This window comes from Natrix helvetica (assembly GCF_964273705.1).
Source record: "Natrix helvetica genome assembly, chromosome: 3".
Lineage (NCBI taxonomy): Eukaryota > Metazoa > Chordata > Lepidosauria > Squamata > Natricidae > Natrix > Natrix helvetica.
Window position 1 is genome coordinate 118074135 of NC_138549.1, and position 19748 is coordinate 118093882.

Here is a 19748-nt window from a genome sequence, read left to right on the forward strand (position 1 = left end):
ATTTAAACTTTCTAAATAGGTTTAGAAAATATCACTTCTAAGGCAGGTGGGTTTCCACTCTGCTGGTACTAAATAATGGTTGAACCAGAACTGAAAACCATTGCTGCTTCCATTGCCAGTCTGGTAAGTGCAGTAGTCAAACTCCAAACCATTGCTAGTGTGTCTGTGCATGTTGCACACCAATATGCCACTGCCAACACTGATTTTATACCAAGCCCCATTTCTACTTGCAGAGGCCTTGACTGCTTCCACATCCGACTTGCAAAAATCCTGATAACTACTTGATGGTATTAACCTTCCTTAACCCAGATCTGGTAGCTCTGAGAAACACATCAAATTTGGCCTTTTGTACATCCATTACCCTGTTCTGCTAAGATAGGCTCTCACCTGAAAAACTTTTGGATGAGGCTGATGGTTGTAATCATCAAACTTCTCCCAAGCAAACCACAATGTTATTCAATCCTCAGATAATGCACTGATTATTCTAGCACAGGTCACAAGGTTGGAGCGACTACTGAATGTTCAGGGCACTAAATAGGCTTGCAAAATTGTCCTTCATGCTTATTCACAATTGCTCTTACCTAGATGCAGTCAGAACATGTTTCTAAAAAAAAGGCAGATGGTGGGCCCAAATAAAAACTGGGGAGAGAATTGCAGAAGATGACATGACCTAGTGAACAGCCTTCTTTCAACTACCTGGAAAAAGATCAGTTGTATTACAAGTATCTCGAGCTAAATGCCACACCCCTATCTCTTGAATAAGGTGTGAGAATTTCCAATGCTTTTTCTTCAGTGGGACAAAAGGCTTGATAGGTAAGAAGATTCACAACACTGTCGACAGACCAATCTTTAAAGGAGAAATGTCCATTCTGGATTCATGCAAAAAAGAAAATACACCCTATATTGTTATTACATATAAGGACATAGTAAAAATCATCTGATCCTTAGAAAGTAGGTAAACACAACCTTAGATGAACAACAATACATGACATATTATATACCATGTCATCATGTATTTTAGAAAATGGAGAATCCATGTGCTCTTACTGCTTCAAGAGGTATGAAGAGGCTAAATAGCAGCCAGGTGCTGCTAATCAAGTGCCCTTGATCAATTGGCCATCAGCAAGTGTGGCTACTTCTATAAAAGGCAAAGGTTTAGGAATTTGCTGGTCTCCAGTACTGAGGTTTGTGTTAATAGAATGCCAAAAAGGAAAGACATCAGCAATGAGCTTAGAGAAGCAACTGTTGCTCTCCATCAACCTGGGAAGAGTTATAAGGCCATTTCTAGACAATTTAAAATCCACCATTCTATAATGAGGGTGATTATTCCCAAGCGGAAAATATTCCAAGACAATTGCCAATCTTCTCAGAAGTGGCTGTCCCAGCAAATTCACCCTAAGGTCAGACTGTGCAATGCCCAGAGAAATTGCAAAAAATCTTAAGAGTTACATCTCAGACTTTACAAGCCTCAGTTAGCATGTTAAAAGTTAAATTCCATGACAATTAGAAAAAGCCTAAGCAAGTATGGTTTGTCTGAAAGGGTTGCCAGGATAAAGACTCTTGTCTCTAAAAAGAACATGGCAGCATGGCTTAGGTTTGCAAAGTTGCATCTGAACAAATCAGTGACGTGCAGTCAGGGGAGGCAGGGGAGGCAGAGCCTCACTGCTCTCATCATGAAAATGAAATAAAAATTACTCCGGGAAGCCGCGAAAGTGGTTGGGAGAGGCGCGCGGCTTGGTTTAGCCTCCCTGGACATTGCAGCAGCAGCCCCAGGTGCTCCGATCTTGCCATTTTTTGCATTGGGTGAGCCCGGGATCGTTGCAAGGGGAATGGAACCACGTGTGCAGGAGGCTCCTCAGCACCAGCCTCAGATCAGCGCAGCCGCGGTCCCCTTCATGTTGGCTCAGGAAGGAGGGGAATGGGACCACGTGTGCAGGGGAAGGGGACCGTGGCTCGCGCTGATCTGAGGCTAGTGCTGAGGAGCCTCCTGCACACATCCCATTCCCCTTGCAAGGATCCCGGGCTCGCCCGATGCAAAAAATGCCTAGGTAACATCATCAGTGCTAAAAGGGAGTGGGTGGGGGAAGGAGGAGAAAGAAGTTTCTCTTCTCAGAAATGTCTTCTCAGTGGAGCTGTGGCAGCCTGCCTGTCCCTTTTTGCTACATTTCTGAGAAGAGAAACGTCTCCGGTGGGGCTGCGCCGTGCGATCAGAGCAACCACGCGGTTTGATGACGTCACCAGCCTCACCAGCCATAAACCTCACTGCACATCACTGGAACAAATCACAAAACATCTGGAACACTATCCTTTGGATATATGAGACCAATCTGGAGATGTTTGGCCGTAATGCACAGTGCCACATTTGGTGAAAACCAAACAGTATATCAGCACAAACCTCTAATACTAACCATCAAGCATGAGGTGATGATTTGGGCTTGTTTTGCAACCACAGGACTGGGTACCTTGTAATTATTGAATCAACTATGAACTCCTCTGTCTACCAAAGTATTCTAGAATCAAATGTGAGGCCATCTGTCCAACAGTTAAAACTTGGCCGACCTTGGGCCACGTAACTGGACAACGATCCCAAACACACCAACAAATCTGCAATAGAATGACTAAAAAAAAGGAATCAAGGTGTTGCAATGGCCCAATCAAAGGACAGACATCAACCCAATTAAATGCTGTGTCAGGATCTCAAGAGAGCTGTGCGTAAAGAAATGCTCACAAACCTCAATGAACTCAAACAATGTTGTAAAGAAGAGCAGGCCAAACTTCCTCCATAACAATATGAGAGGCTGATAAAATCATACAGAAAATGATTAATGAACAAGTTATTGCTGCTAAGATATTGAATCATAAGGTGTGCTTAGTTTTTTACACATGGCTTCTCCATTTTGGCTTTTTGTAAAAAGAAATGATGACATGGTATAATATGTCATGTGTTGTTCATCTGAAGTTGTATTTACCTCTCTTTAAAAATTGCTAAAGACCAGATTATTTTTACTATGTCCCCATACGTAAAATCATAGAACTCAAAGAGGGTGTGCTTTCTTTTTCACATGACTGTATAACTAACATCACTGATGAGAGGTGAATGCTCTTTAAAGAAGGCCAAGATATAGTTAAGCCAACAATACTATGCTTCACTCCTGTTAATTGTCCATTCATTCCTCACATCTGGACTGGAAAGCACTAGTGTGAAGTTTATTTTTCCTCCTGCTGCCACTTACCGGCTGCAGAGCAGGCTTATTTTTATTTTATTTATTTGTATCCCGCCTTTATCATTTTTACAAATAGGCAGTGAACACACTTTCCTTCTATTTTCCCCACAACAACAACCCTGTAAGGTGAGTTGGGCTAAGAGAGAGTGACTGGCCCCAAAGTCACCCAGCTGGCTTTCATGGTTAAGGTGGGATGTGAATTCACCATTCCCCACTTTCTAGCCTGATGCCTTAATCACTAGGCCAAATTGGCTGTCTATGATCTCTTATATCTATCTTTTATGATCTCTCTGTAGCATGAACAAGGATCTGTCAATTCATAAACCCCGGGAGTTCTGAACAGATAGTATATTTAGCCCACACAATCACATTCAGCTGCTGAACCTTCATACACACTTTGCCAGACATTGTACACATCCAAGAAAGAGAAGTTCTCAAACTTGATAGGTCGGCAGCAAACTTGAGAAACAGAATTCTTATACTTGGCCCCAATAACACCTTGCCGCATGATATAATTCATGACTTCGTCATAGTTAGTGCGGTCACATGTCCCACTGCAATACTTGAACAAAACAAACTCATCCGTTTCATAGCCAAGCCCCAGATCCTGCACTTTGATTGGAAGGCTATGTAAGCGACAACGACCATTTGCAGGCATTCTGGAGTTTCTCCTGGCAAATCTTGAACGTGGTCGGGAACGCTCAGACCTGAGAAATCCTGATAAGTTCAGGTCATGAATGCTTATGTTTTTCACTGGAAGAAAAAGGGAGAGGGGTCTTAATTCTTCCTCCCAAGGAGAAAAGAATAATACAGCATGAGTGTTCCTAAGATGAAAAAGGGCATAAATCTTGAAGAAAATACATTCCTCAACCCAAATGACCATCTGGGAGAAAGGAAATCTCAAAAATCCAATTGACTTGGATCAAGAATTCAAATGAAGCACCCTCCTCCCCAAGCCACTTTCCCTGGAAAAATACCAGGTCCCTACCACTCTGCGGGTTCCATGCAGTCAGAGATGGTGGTTCAATGCGGCTTCGTTGTGTAGAGGCAGAGCTGACCAGGCTTCCCGAACTTGCCATGAGTGTCCCAGCAATCAGTGATAGTATAGTTAAGGTACTCCACAAACCCGGCTCCTAAGATAAGACAGGCGGATATATAACAGTAAATATGCTAATTAGGATACAAATAAAGTGGAAGATAAGAAAGCAAGATTTGCTAAATGCAGGGCTATTTTACAAATGATGATCCTGCCACATGACATCACATGGCAGCTGTGGTCAGCACGGCCTTTGCCCAACTCCACTGGTGCATCAGTAATGGCCCTACATGAATTGGGAAGGTCTTGCAACAATAATTCATACTGTGATCACTGCCCAGCTGGACTACTGCAAGTGCACTCTACAAAGGGTTACCTTTAAAGACCACTTTAAATGCAGTTGGTACAAAATGCTGCAGCTTGTTTCTTATTTGGCACTAGTTGTCAGGAAGATATAGTATCTTGGGTGCAAGCCCTTGCATTGGCTCACAAAAGGTTTTCAGGTGCAATCTGAAATCCTGGTTTTGATCAATAAACTATAGATGGCTTGGAACTAAGATACCTTTGAACCATCTCCTCCAGCTAAAATAAAACCATGACATGCACACCCCAGGAGAAATTGCTTGTGATCTCCTACTTAAGTGAAGTTGGGTGATGGCCTTAGTAATCCATCATAGCCCCCATGCTATGGAACAAACTTTCCTTTTAAGTTTGACTTGCTCTAATATTGATGGCATTACAGAATCAAGTTAAGACAAAACTCTTCTGGAGCTTTTTTTTTTTTTAACTTAGTTAAGATAACATATTTTGAATGTGCTTTTTGTGTGTTGTTCCGTTTATAGCCTGCCTTGTTGGTTGTCTTTGAATTTTAATCTTTTGCACCATGAATATTTTATTTCTTACCATGGATGCTTTATGTTTGTTACATTGTTGAGAATCTTATGATTATGGAAGTATAGAACTGAAATGCAGTAAATACAGTCCTTCCATGGTATAACATATGTGTCAAATGATCATAGGTAAATATCAGAATGAAAAGGAATCTTTTTCACTTCAAGCATATCGTGAGAAATCACGCAAATTCATCACACAAATGTAGAGGTCCATCTGAATTCATCACACAAATCAATATGTGACAGACCGTATATTTTGGACTGTATGGAAATGATATTCATATTAAAAACGACCACTTCAAGTGTGAAATTCAGAGCTTTGCCTGCCAGAAATGGACCAAAGAAACCAAAACAGCCAGCCCCATATATTGAAAACAAAAGTAAAAGAAGGTAGAAACTCTTCCCTCTCATAAATTGAATTGACATCTTTCATAAACAAAGCCTCTGTAACTTTCCACTGTTTCTGGAACTAATGCCCTGATGTCAAGAAATTCCTTGGCATTGACTAACTCACCCTGAGTCGTGCTTGTTGGACAGGCAAATTCTTGCGGGATGAAGGAGTTCTGTCTAATCTGTGCCTTGACTGGTCAACTCTCCACTCCATCCTACCTAAAATACAAAGACACAGCTCAGGAACCCAATTCCATTTCTCTGAATGGGAAGACCAGTTTTCATTCTTGCAAGCTTTTGGTCCAGTTATGGCCCCTGCTTGTTGTACCTCTATGAGAAGTCCTTCCTGGACTACAAATTTCTTTCAATAAGTGTCAAATTCAATCAAATAAAAGTGCTGAAGAAGCTCCTAATTAGATACCTTGTTTCTTTGTAACTGGCCTGGCAAAGGTATAGATTGCATTTTTAAAAATTTAATCTTCTTGCAATCAGTCTGCTACATTAATAGAATGTTACATGGATATTTCCATGGTTCTATCCCAATGTATCTGTAACTGCCAGTAAATTTTTAAAAAGCAAATCTAACATTAACTAAGAATAGCAACACCCAAAGAATACAAACATTATCGTTCATTGTATTATGTTATTCCCAACTGCATCCAATAATATTTCATGAAATAATCGTAGAACTTCCCTGTATTGGAGAACAGTAACCTCTTAAGTATCTGTCAGGTTTACACTCACGACAGAATACCCATTAATATTTATATATTTAAAAGTGCTTCACCTAGACTTGGTGCTGAATATGCTCATAGAAAAGTCTTAGATTAAAATTTTCCACATGGGGAACTATTGTGGTGTGGATGATCTCAGCAGTCCACTTTCCTTAAAAAACAATTCTATCTACCTTTCATCTGCAAGAATTTTGGATTGTAAACTAAGGGTGCAAAGAATGGGTTTCTTGGAGCAACATCACCAGTGGTTCCTTTTATCACCCTCAGAATGCCCAAAGTAGGTGACCTTTTTCATTTTGGGATTTTTTTAGGGCAAAATGGGGGGCCCAAGACCTGCAAATATTTAAATAATTCATTTCATTCATTAAAACTCCTGATACTCCACCAAAGTAGGCCTTGGATCACCTATTTTTCAAAAGCCAAGTCTGGTGCGAACCTTGAACTCATAGGAATATCTTTAAGCAATTTAATTGTTTTAAGCTCTTCAGAGCAGAGATCTATTTTTTTATCCCACAATGGGCATACAGAAATGGGATAAATATGATTACATACAAAAATGTGCCAATCAAAGAAATACATCTGATTCATCACCATTCAACACACTTTTGTGTATAACTGTATTGTAATCTAATCTTTTAGTTTTTACTGTCAGCTATTTTTACCCACTCAATACTCATGGATATTTTTCTATGTTTGCACTGTTTCTTTCAGACCCTTTCCAGCTGCCTATTAAAAATGAATCACGCTACTGGCACTGCCATGTTGAATGAAGCACCAGAAACCTAGGTGGAATCCTCCTGCCCTCACACCATCTTCTGACCTGCAATTACAAAGAGCAACTCTTTGGACAACTGAATGGAGAGATGGAGAGTTCACAAAGAGTCTTGAGTAGTAGCTGGAACTAACGAAAAAAATGCTAAACCTTTGTGCCACATCCTGGTTTAATTTTAGACATCTTGGGCAAGCAGAGATGTGCCCCATCTCTGGACAAGATTTCTTTCTTTTCTTTTTACAATGTAGGGCTAGGAAGCCTCCTGAACAATCACTCCCAAGATTCCTCACCAATGGTATTCTGGCTGAGACTTTTGGGAGTATGGGATCAGATATTTGGGATCCTATTTTGAGTTTGTAGAAGGTTTGTATTTTTCTCCCACAAGGTGGCAACACATAACCAGTTTTTCCCCCCTACCGCTTTCTTTGCCCACACAGGAAGAGTTCCTTCTCACTATTTCCCAAGGATTGACAGAGTTCCTGGACCTGACTTTTCAGAAAAGAATATAGAGGATTCCAAATTCCTTCAGAGAGCATCAAGAACCCAACAGTTCAACCCTGAACTACATATATTCTCTTTTATTGCAGAGACACATTAACGGCTTGGAATGTCTTTATATATATATATATATTTTGAGGAGACCTACAGATAAAGCTGGAATATGATCACTGAAGTAAAAACAAGGATAAAGAAAGCTCGAACAACGTTCTTCAAAATGAAAAAGGTCTCCTGCAGTCACGACACAAGCCGAAGGTTGAAAATCAGGCTTGTCAGATGTTATATCTTTTCTATCCTGCTCTACAGAGTAGAGAGTTGGTCTCTGACAGAAAGTCACTTGAAGAGACTAGAGGCATTTGAAATGTGAATTTACAGGCAGCTATAAGTTGGCTTGACAAAATCAGAAATGAGGAGGTGATAAGCCACCTGGGAAAGCCAAGGGAAATAATCAAAACCATAAAAAAGCGGCAGTTAAAATTTTAGACATGTGATGCAACACCCGGAAAAATATGGCATACTTCACTTAATCCTCCAAGGAAAGATTGAAGGCAAATGAAGTCCAGGCAGAAGAAGAATATCATGGCTTCAAAATCTAAGGGACTGATTTGGACAAAACTCAATAGTACTTTTCAGGCTGTTGATAAAAATAGGATCGCCAACATGATCGCCAACATCCGATGACGGATATGGCACAAGAAGAAGACAGATAAGGCCACTTTCTGAAGAACAACACTTCTACCCTTTCTAAATTGTTTTGGTCTTTCTTGGAATCTGCCAGGGACTATGCAAGGAAAGTAACATATTTTCAGAAACACCCAGTAAATAGGGTCCATTTAATTTTTCCTCTTTCAGCTTTCATGTAGGGCCACAATCAGATGTCTTTTATCTGCCATTCAGAAATGATAAAAAAAAGTTTTGTTCTTTTCAATCCCAGCCACACAAAAATGAATACTTTGCTGACATCTGCTTCCACATCTTGCAAATCGATACAGAAGTCATCAGCTTCCAGCAATAAGTTCAGATGTTTTGGATAATGACACTTTTCCTTTTCTTTGAGTGGGAAAGCTGTACCTTCTTCTAGTGTTATGGCAAAGCTGCTAGGCCTTAATTTCACTTATCTGCATTATGGCAAGTATCCAAGATCTGAAACTGAATTGACAAAAAAAAGTTGGAACCAGAGGAGATATGAGAGAAAAGCAACATGCAGAAATAGCTGGGCCTATTCATTGAAGAGTTTGCTGCAAACCTGACTGGAAAAACCTAAATAATCCCTTAGGTTCATTCCTAAAAGTTGACACTTAACATGCTAACACATGCAGAGTCAATGTCAGAGCGCTCCTGTTCCGTCACTGTAATTTGTGTCATTAACTGGTTATTTCACTGTATTCATAAATGAGAAATGTTTAGAGCGGGTTTTGTAAAAATCAAACAGTGCACGCACCCAAAACCTTTTTTCCCCCACAGGCAATTCAACAAACAGGTCAAACAATGGATAATAAAGAACATACTTGTCAACTGCAGTCTGAATGGCTATTTCTGAGTGACTTCAAAGCAGTTTACCAATAGGATGCCTCAAGTTCCACTTGGATTTTGATGTACTAGAGCAAAAGAAAAATATTATCCTGTTGTATGCCTAGAAATACCAGAACAAGTGTTCACATTAAGGCGGCCTGTTGCCAAATTGTTGAAGGAAGCTCATTTGATGTTTACTTTCCAAAACAAAAGGATGTTGGCAACAAATATTTTTTTTAATCTGGTAGATTGCCAATGTATTCACCATCTAGCACAACCTGCTCACCTTTAGAAAGCATCAGTGATATATAATATACCGTATGCAATATCTCTAGTGGCTAGAAACACAAGACAATGTCATAAAATTAGAGACACCAATCTAGAGACAAGTGTAGATGGAGCAGCCCAACCTTTTATAAATCCCGCCACAGTTGCAGCAAACGTGAGTAACTTAGACAGGCAGGAACTGCATCAAAAATTGCAACCTTATGTTGCAATTCCCACATTCCCCTCAACTGCAAATAATCAGCAGAGAGGTGCCTCTAAAATAAGTATTAGGAAAGGAAAAGTGAGCCAGCTTACTCCAGTGATGGTGGGAATTGGATAAAGGGATTGCACAGATACAGTGCAATCCCTGGCACATTTACTCAGAAGTAAACGTTTCAGAAGAAGTATTTATGAATTGCACTCTTGGTTCTTAAAGAACACCAGCATCAATAAAATGTGTGGAACTTCCAGACTCTCTTTTGGATCTTAGTAGAGCCCAAAGGACAAATGAGATATCGTCCAGCTTGATTGATCTGGGCTGAAAGCCTCAACCAAAGAAGTCCTAGTAATAGAGAGGACTGTTGAGCAGATTCCTGGGCATCAGGAAAGGAAAAGGCCAACCATCAGTTGGGATCAAGGAAAACGATCGCGAACCTTTTTTCACACAGATTGCACCTCTTTCCACCCACCCACCAGACCTCCCCACTCCCCACCGTTGATTCCCTGCTTCCCTGCCTGGACAACTAGGACTTTTGGAAGCCACGAGGCAGACCGGATCGGAGCAAGAAGGCTGGGATCGAGGCAACCGGGAGAGTGAGCAGGGGTTCTGAGCCACTCTCTGGAGAATAAATGCGCTTTTAAGCCCAGATCTGTGGGAGGCAACAACGTTGCTCCTCCCTACCCCCTAAGATCTTCCAAAGTAGATTTGCTTACACAAATACATTCGCCCGCCACCCTCATTTGCCCCGATCTCTCCTCCCCCAACACCCCCTCCCTCCCTCCCTCCGGTTTGCAAGGCGCTCACACGCTTTCCCAAGCCCGCCCCACTCACCGTGCGCTCCGTCTCGACAGATCGGGCGCCTTCTGCTGCGCGCGGCTCTCCGGGGACCATGCTCCGAGAATCCGGGCCGTGAAGCGCCTCCTTCTGGGTACCGGCCCTTCCAGGGCATCGAATTCGCTCCCTGTACCGGAGAGATACAGTCGCCGCGGGGCCAGGTTAGAGAGATGCCCTCGCCAGAAAAAGCTACGGAGGGGGGGGGGGGACCCGTAACTCTTTCAAGCGGACAGAGATTTCTCGTCTCCCCGATTTGGGACGGAGCCCAGAATAGGGGCAGACGCGCAGCCCCCCCCCCTCTCCCCGCAACATGTTTTCCCACGAGGGACTCACCGCTGGCCCGCTCTTTCCCTTACCTCCCGGCGACGGCAGCTCCCCGGCAGTTCAGCCGGCCCCGGGGGCCATGGGATCGTTCCACTAAATACCCGACCTTCACGTCGCCAGCATGGCCAGGAGGTGCCCGGCGCGCTCAGCGCCCTCCTGTGGGGAAAGTTCGGGTTATAGAGGCTGAGGTCCCGGACAGAAGCGGCAGGGCAGGCCCCGATCCACAGACTCCCATCCACGCCGGCCCGCGCAGCTCAACCCGCGCAGCCAGGGGGGCGCCCAGCCTGCGGGACTCGGACTCGTGACCGGCAGAACTCCAGTCCAGGCGGCCTCTGGGAGGGAGAAAAGGACCGGCTCCATCTCAGCGCCGAGCTGAGTCCGGTGTCAAATTCCAGGCTCAGCTGTCACCTGATCCCCAGAGCGGGGCGGAGCGGGTTAGTCCCAGCGAAGAGAGAGAGAGAAAGAGATCCACGGAAAGGATGAGGAAGGAGCCCCCCCGCCGCCCGCCATCCCCTTCCTCCTGGGGCCAAGGGAATTTAGAGCAGACGTCGCCGATTGACGCCACCTGTGCACCGAGGGCTTGGGCATCTTGTATCGGCGACCACTTTTACACTGGAAACGAGGGGGAGCCCCCTGAAAGCCGGCAGGAAACAATGAATGCTGAACTAAAGAACTAAAAACCCAGCGCAAATTTGGCTCAAGTAAATTAAGGACTGGCTCCGCGTTAAATGACAGGGATAGTCAATTGCAGACTCGGAGAGATGGGAAAGAAGGACTTTTGTTTTCTCATAGTCTTTCTGGTCCTTATACTCACCTCACTGAGCCCTGCTGCACCAGACGAAGAACACATGTGCAAGTAAGCAGAAGTTGCACACTTGCTGGGTGATCACAGTAGCAGGAAATATGTTTGTCTATTCATTGCCTTGGGCAACCCTAAAGGCACCAGTCTTGACAGTCTTTTTGTCCAAAGAGGAGAGAGTGATTAGGAAGATCTTCACAAGAAGAGAGAGGAAAAAAAACCCAGTAAATGAATACAAACAGTGGTCCTCGTTTCTATTGCAATCACTACTTTTAGGGGAGATATAAAGTAACACAGCCAGGATGAACATGAGACAAATATGGAAAGGCAAGGACATCAACCTGGCAATCAAAAGTTGGTTAGTTCATTGGGTTCCCCATAACTTCCTATGGTTGTGAAATTTGCACCTTAAAAAAAGCAACAGGATGACTATTGATTTGTTTGAGTTATGGTGATGGAGAAGGCTCTTGCGTATTCCTTGGACAGCAAAGGCGATTAACAAGCAAGTACTGCAACACGAGGCATGTCATGTCACACAAAGGCAAAGATCACAAAGCTGTGATTTTGGCTCACTTGTTTTGGCCATGTCATGCGAGGAAATTCACTGGAGAAAGCAATTACACTTGGAAGAATTAGTGGTAAAAGGAAAAAGAACACAGAAAGACCAAAGAAGACAGCTGGACACCATTAAAGCCAGAGCATAGAAAAACTCAAGGAATCGTCAAGATTGGAAGAAGTGGAGAGACCTGGCCCACAGACTCACCAAGAGTCTGACTCAACTGAACAGATAACATCGTTATCAGAGTATCACAGGTTCACTGACAAACTCTTAGCACCAGTTCTCAGACACTAGCTTGGTAGTCTTGAAAAAAAATCACAGTTCTGAGCTTGGTTGAAGGCTCTTGGATATGCAATATGGTCTAGAACATGGGGGACTAACCTTTAGCCCCGTGGGCCAGATCTGGCCCACGAGATACTTAGATCTGGCCTGCGGGACCACCCTGGAAACGGCAAAGGACCGGCCCGCGGTGCTTCTGCCAACGAAAACAGGCTCCCGAGCTCCATTTTCGGCTGCCACAGCCTCCTGCAACCCTCTGCCAGTGAAAACGCCTGCAGCCCTCCCGAGCTCTGTTTTCACTGGCAGAGGGTTGCAGGAAGCTGGCAGCCAAAAATGGAGCTCAGGAGCTTTTTTTCACTGACAGAGTGCTCCGGCCACCACCAGTGCCCTCAACAGGAGTGATGTCAAGCTGGCCACGGCCACCCTGGACATGCCCATCCCGGGCTCCTGGGGTCAAACACAACCCTTATGCAGCCCTCAATGAAATTGAGTTTGACACCCCTAATCTAGCACAGTGTTTTTCAAACTTGGCAACTTTCAGATGTCTGGGTTTCAACTCCTAGAATTCTCCAAGGTACCTGGAGAATTCTGGTAATTGAAACCCACAAATCTTAAAGTTGCCAAGTTTGAGAAACATTGATAGCACAAATAAATTGGAAATTTTATTGCATTCTTGAAGTTACTTAAATACTTTATTGGCTTTTTTCAGTCCATTCTGAAAATGCAGTCCATTCTTAACTCACAGTAGATTACCGTAATCCCATTGGTGTTTTCCCTGCCGCCCTTCCCACAGTTCTACCTTGCACTTTTTGGTCTTGAAACTGAGGTTTTGTTCATTGTTGATATAATTGACATTTCTGGACAGAGACTCTGGCTGCCATGCTGACTCCCAGACTGTTGCTCAGAGTTCACAGCAATTGTTGCTCCTCTGAAAGTTCTGGTAACTTAACAGCTGAAATGGACTAATTTCTTGCAGTGCTCTAGGTCCATATGATTATGGATGTGTTTGTCTCTAACAAGGTGTCATGCGTTGCATTAATGATGCTACTCTTTCATCTTCTACATTTCCTTGGCAGAACCTCTGCAGTTCTTATTTTCAGGTTCTCAGGTGTAGGGTACATAAACATCTAATACAAACTAAATAAAAAATAGGAAATTGTGCATTACCATGCCACAGTGCAATCCTAGCCTTTTGTATTTGCATCCTGGTGTTGGACATGATATATTTCAACATCTTGACACACATTTGGTCATTTATTCCTCCTTGTAAATGCCTATTGTTTAGTACATTCTGTGTTTAGGAAATTCTTACAAATAACTGAGACCAAGTGGAGATCATCCTGGTCCATTTCCATCTATTCCTATCCATTCAAAGTTCCCTCATTTAGCTGACTTTTTTCTAGAGTAAGATGAATATAAAGTAATTATTTCACTTTAATTTTAAAATGACTTAGAAAACTTGTCTTTTACCAGTGACATGTATAAAAAGATATATCCAGGATGTATCTTGTATATATGGAAACATATGACTCTTTCCCCCCACTAACTACTTGTATAAGGATTATTCTTTATATTATTCACGTTGTCTTGTATTCTTGTATGGACTGCACCAGTAGAGGCTAAACCAAGTTCGTTGTATACATGATGTACAATGACAATAAAGGCTTTGATTGATCGATTGATTGATGTCCGTATCATGTTCAATCATACACTTCACATCTCCCTGCTACCACTCCAAGTCTGTACTGTTGGAATTTGACAGCATAATCTCAGAATATTTTTCAGTCTTGGGGGAATTTACAGGTAGGAATGGTAGCAAATTGTGTTCCAGAGGCTACCTACTCCATTCTCACTTTGAACCACATCCATAAATACCCTCTCTCCCCCCAAAGCCCATACAATTCAGCTGTACACCTGCTGGGAATTTACTACATCACTAATGGTCTCCTGCAGCTTTCAGGAGGACAGAAACTGACCAGATCAGAAATATCCATCATGCTCCACTTTAATATTCAAAATTGAGTGGCAATAGCTTTCCATTAATTTGGTCAGATCCTTCTCTGTCCATTTCTGGAAAGAGCAGGAACAGAACGTGAGACTTAATGCCTACAGTGCTTACCATTCCAGCCTTCTTGGCTATAATTCCTGGCTCAGAACTGCAGTGGCAAAGGTGACTCTTTGCTAGACGTCACCAGCGGAATTTCCCAGATGACTCACAACTTCCCTCCCTACACCAGGTACCTGATAGATCAAGTCCCACATAGTGGCAAAGATATTATATCAATCAGCTTATGGACAAGTTGTTACTTCAAAACATCAGTTTTATTTTTCTACTGTAGTTAAATAACTCAGCTGGCACAGCAGAAATTTTCTTGGACTTCAAATAGCTTTTTCCTGGGAAGCCTTGGAAAGGGATTGTGTCCCTTTATTTTTCCAGGTTCCCTGATTTCAGACAGCTTTGGAGCATGAATTGATGTCTCATATCTCCTGCCTCCCCTTCCCTATTTGCTGTCGCATGTAAGCCCCTCCCCCATTGCATTTCTGACTTGCTACATTTGCTCTCAGTTGCTCTCTCTCTTCCCTCTACTTACTTTTTCCAAATGGGGCGCTGTCTTGTCACAGGATCAAAACCAGTATAGCTTGATCAATTGCCAATCCAAATTGGAGGGGCTGGGGGCTTATTTAATAACTTTGCTTTGGAGATCTGTTGGATGCTCATGAGTGCTTTCCGCTGGATGGCAAATGAGTCTATGCTATACTTCTGCATCTAGCCCTCCCCCTTCAGCCTACCCAGCTCTATATATAGGTAAAGCATTATTTACTCTTAGCCACAGAGGAACTTATCCCTGAGCACATTTGCTTAAATCTATTAGGATTATCCTATATGACAGCTCTGTTTTATTAAAGTGTAGCCACTCCTCTTTAGCTCACACTTGTATGAAATGAATTTAGTATTATCGATTCAGGTGGGATGACTTGTTTAGAGAACCAGCATCAGATTGAGTGCTATCAAAAATATCATGCTAAATGGATTTCTGGTCTCATCCAGCGATGAGAAATAAACACTTTGATAGAGTGTGGCATCAGGATAAAACATTTTTTCCTATGATAATGGCAATGTTAAGCACAGGAATTGTGGCATTTTTACTAATGCTATTTTAAGCAACTATAACTTGTACCCGAATTTCCTTATTTGCTTTTTTCCTTCTCCATCCCTTCTTCCTTTTGGGTAATGTTTGCACTGTCTTGCATTTTAATGAACATATTGTTTTTTCAATGGTTTTGGAATTTTACTGATTAATCCTCCCCTAAATAATATAACGAGTAGAATAAAGAAGATTGCCCAGGATGGAGCCCACATGTGAATTAAAATATCTTATTTTTCTAGATTTTAAAGTGAACTTTTACAATATATCATTATCATTTTATATACTTTTGTATTCTTAACAGATTTGAGTACTCTTTTATGTCAAGGGTTTTGATCTTTATAGAGTTGCCACTGTATAATCTGTTTTGAATTAATTGCTGTAAATCATAAATATGAATGGAGAGGAAGTAAATAAACTGTTCTCCCTGTCACACATGTTGTGTGTGTCCTTTTCTTAATTCTCCAAAATTCAGAGGAACTCCATTAACTATGGGAGTCACTTAAAGGGTTTATTTGTCTTTCTGCCATTATCCAACTCTTTTCTTTTTTTTCTTTTTTTTTCTTTTCAAAACAAACACAACAAAGAATCCTCCTTTTTTACATACTGTAGAAAGTGTATCAGTTGGTTATAAAAAGCATTTGTGCATCTCTTCCACAGTCATCAATCATAATTCATATTAACTATGGTTGTGGGCTGCAGAGCGTACAACCATAGAGCATACTCTCAGAGCGGTATCCGTCCTCAGTTGCGGCTTCCAAAGCATGGAGGTAGGATACCATTCTGGGAGTATGATCTATGGTTGTACGCTACCATAGAGCATACTTCCAGAGTGGCATCCGTCCTCTGTGCTTTGAAAGCTGCAAAAAAAAAAAAAAACCCCAAGTGGCGGGCGGCGCCAGCAGCAGAGATGCCCTGGCTCTGCAGGTACTGTAGCCACGCAGAGCCCCATTCACTCACCTAGGGGCATTCCGAAGGTGCTGAGCCACGGGAGACGGAGGGCAGCAAACAGGCGCTCGCATTGCTTGGTGCCTTCTAGGTACCGCTAGGTCAGTCAGCGGCACTGTGCCTGGCTGGAAAGGGGGGTTGCCAGATGACTGCTCATGAGCGTTGTCACCTCATGGCTGCTGTGTTGCTGTTGCGACAGTGCAACACAGCCATTCGATCCTGAGGCTGTGCCCGGCTCTTCGAGAGCCTGGTTGCAAGGGAGCAACTGCCTGGCAACACAAAACAATAAGCCCTCCCCTTTAATAAGCCCCAGGCAATATTTCGTGGGTCAAAAAATATAAGACCCTGTTGTATTTTTGGGGAAACACGGTAGCATTTAAAAAGTAAGATAACCCACTGTCCAAAACCATTCAAAGCTTAATTCCGCTGCTTATTTCTTCTGCTCTCAAATTTAAATTAACTTTTAAGTTTTTTATACGCAGTCTCTTTTAAAATGGCAAAAATTCCTCATCAGCTGGAAACACTTTCTTTTTCCATATCCTTCCGTTTTGGAGCCGCCCCCGACTTCATCAGCCTAATGGCTGGATTTTTTGTCGCCGGCTTGAAGAACTTCTCTTGGATCCATCAGGGACTTTGCAATGTCCCTGAGATCAGCAAGACGTAGTCTTCCTGTTCACCATCTCTGCGGGACAGTTTAAGTCCGATTGGACCACCCAGTGGCAAAAGTATCGGCTGCGGTCTCAGAGCATCGAGACCACACGTCCATATCATCGTGACATTGGCTCCTCCTCCACTATCCAACTCTTTTCTGATTTAAAAATTAGCTTGCGCTTTTCTTTTCTTTATATCTCAAAGGTGACATAATGGCACAGACATTCTTAACATTTAAACCAAGAAGAAAGTTATCTTTGAATAAATAACTTAAAATATATTTAGAAACAGGTTAACTTAATATCAACATGTCTATAGTTGTAAATTGTTGTCTTCCCTAGTACTAATAGCAGGTAGTCCTTGAATTACAACAACTTGGGACTGGAATTTCCATACATAAGCAATGCAATCATAAAATGTGATGTCACATGATCCTTAGCAATAGCAATTCTGCAGTCTTGGTTGCTGTTCTAACCCCAGGGCTGCATAGGTCATAAAGCAAAAAAATCCAGGACAGCATGGGAGTCCTAGTCAAGAAGGCAGGCAGATGCACAGGTAGCATGTGGGGTACTGCAGGTAGGTAATGCAGAGGACAGGTGGGTGTATAGGAGGTTTAAGAATGCTGTGACCAGGTGCTACAGTGTAGTGAATGGGTGTGCAGGTGCTGAAGAAGGTGGGAATGCCATGGGCAGGTGCTACATAGAGCAGGCAAGCAGAAAAACAATGAGAGTGGGAACAACCTCTGACTTCCTGCTGGCTTCCCCATTGACTTTGCTTATGTGAAATTGAGGAACCTCAGAAATCACAATCAAATGACCATGGCTGCTAGAAAATTTAACTGCAAGCCATGTGCTAAGGAGGGATGCTGTGATTGTCACAACTCTGCAGACTGATCATAAGTCTCTCCATAACTTTGAAGTGTCATTGAATTAATAGTCATAACCTGGAATATAAACTGGAGTGCTACCTTGCACTGCCATTCTTTGCAGTACTACACCAAATCATCACACTCTCCAAGTTGAGATTGTAGCCTCAAAGATGCACAGAATTTTTTTCTTCTCTTTCAGAGATGGAGCCTGGCTATGTATACTTTGCATGGCTTGTACTAAAACTTGGATAATCTAATACAGATTGCCTAGAAATATAAATATATATATATATATATATATATATATATATATATATATATATATATATATATATATATATATATATATATATATATATATATATATATATATATATATATATATATATATATATATATATATATATATATATATATATATATATATATATATATATATATATATATATATATATATATATATATATATATATATATATATATATATATATATATATATATATATATATATATGAAACAGTGGTGGGTTCCAGATCCCATTGCAACCGGTAAGGTTGCAACGGGGCCCGGCATCCTCCACATGAATGCACGCAGTGCGTGCATGCGTCTTACCTGCCAGTGACGCCTCCGCAAGACTCTGTGATGCTCCAGCTGCTTGGCGGAGCATCGCGCAAGCACTGTATGAGCCATGCACGTCCGCAGAAGCGCCAAAGCTTTAAACAACAGGTAAGGAGCGAGGGCAGGCGGGCAGGCCCTCCAGAGCACTGTACCGGAACGGTACCCAGTGCTCCGGGCAGGCTCCATTATGCCCGTACCGGGGCGTACTGCCTGCAACCCACCACCGATATGAAAGCAACAGCAACATCCTTCATTATACTTGTAGTGCCAATTTAAATAATTTTTCACATAACAAGAAAAATACCAAAACATGTATATCAGCCTTTCACAATTTGGTACCCATTGTGTGATGTAGGTAATAATAATAATAATAATAATAATAATAATAATAATAATAATAATAATAATAATAATAATAATAATAATAATAATAATAATAATAATACTTTAATTTATAGACCGCGCCCTTTCCTAAACAGGACTCGGGGCAGTGTACAGTCATATTAAAAACAATGTGGATACAAAAATATAGATATACATAGATACATAGATAGACGGAGGAGGTAGGATATGCACTGTACAATAATACATCAAAATTCGAATAAAAATTAAAAATTACCCTTAAAAACTACCCAAAATAAGATGTTTGCCAGGAGGTTGAAAGTGGGACTATAAATCAGCCAGGCCAGCTAATTGGAACAGGTGGGTCTTAAGTTTCTGTCGGAAGGAGTGGAGGTCGGTAGTAGTTCTGATATCGGGGGGGAGGTCATTCCAGAGGGTTGGGCCCATCACAGAGAAGGCTCTACTCCTGGGCGCCGCCCGTTGACACTGCTTAGTGGACGGTACCCGGAGGAGTCCCTCCCTGTGGGAGCGGATTGGTCGCAGGGATGTATGAGGTGAGATGCGATCCCGCAGGTAACTAGGTCCCGTGCCATGGAGCGCTTTGAAGATAGTAACCAACACCTTGAAACGCACCCGAAAAACCACAGGCAGCCAGTGCAGCTCGCGCAGGAGTGGTGTTATATGGGAGTATCTGGTCCTCCCCATGATAGTCCGCGCGGCCGCATTCTGAACTAGCTGTAGTCTTCGGGTGCATCTCAAGGGGAGCCCCATGTAGAGAGCGTTGCAGTAGTCCAGGCGAGACGTCACAAGCGCATGAGTGACTGTGCGTAAGGC

At 42.4% G+C, this 19748-nt stretch overlaps 1 protein-coding gene across 1 annotated transcript; it reads right to left on the minus strand.

The window, feature by feature from the left end:
• Positions 1-2049: 2049 nt before the first annotated feature.
• ARTN (artemin) lies at positions 2050-5794 on the minus strand. Its single transcript, XM_081945973.1, has 3 exons — positions 5668-5794; positions 4213-4357; positions 2050-3977 (listed from the first exon to the last, which is right to left on the minus strand). The coding sequence occupies exons 1-3, from the start codon at positions 5755-5757 to the stop codon at positions 3577-3579; spliced, it is 636 nt and encodes a 211-aa protein (XP_081802099.1). The 5' UTR covers positions 5758-5794; the 3' UTR covers positions 2050-3576.
• Positions 5795-19748: the final 13954 nt, after the last annotated feature.

Excerpts from the sequence above, each read along its gene's own strand:
- ARTN (XM_081945973.1), bottom strand. The coding sequence starts at position 5,757 with ATGGAGTGGAGAGTTGACCAGTCAAGGCACAGATTAGACAGAACTCCT. Across the intron at positions 4,358-5,667 it reads TCCAACAAGCACGACTCAGG|GAGCCGGGTTTGTGGAGTAC; the intron begins GTGAGTTAGTCA and ends GTCTTATCTTAG. Across the intron at positions 3,978-4,212 it reads TGCATGGAACCCGCAGAGTG|TGAAAAACATAAGCATTCAT; the intron begins GTAGGGACCTGG and ends TTTTTCTTCCAG.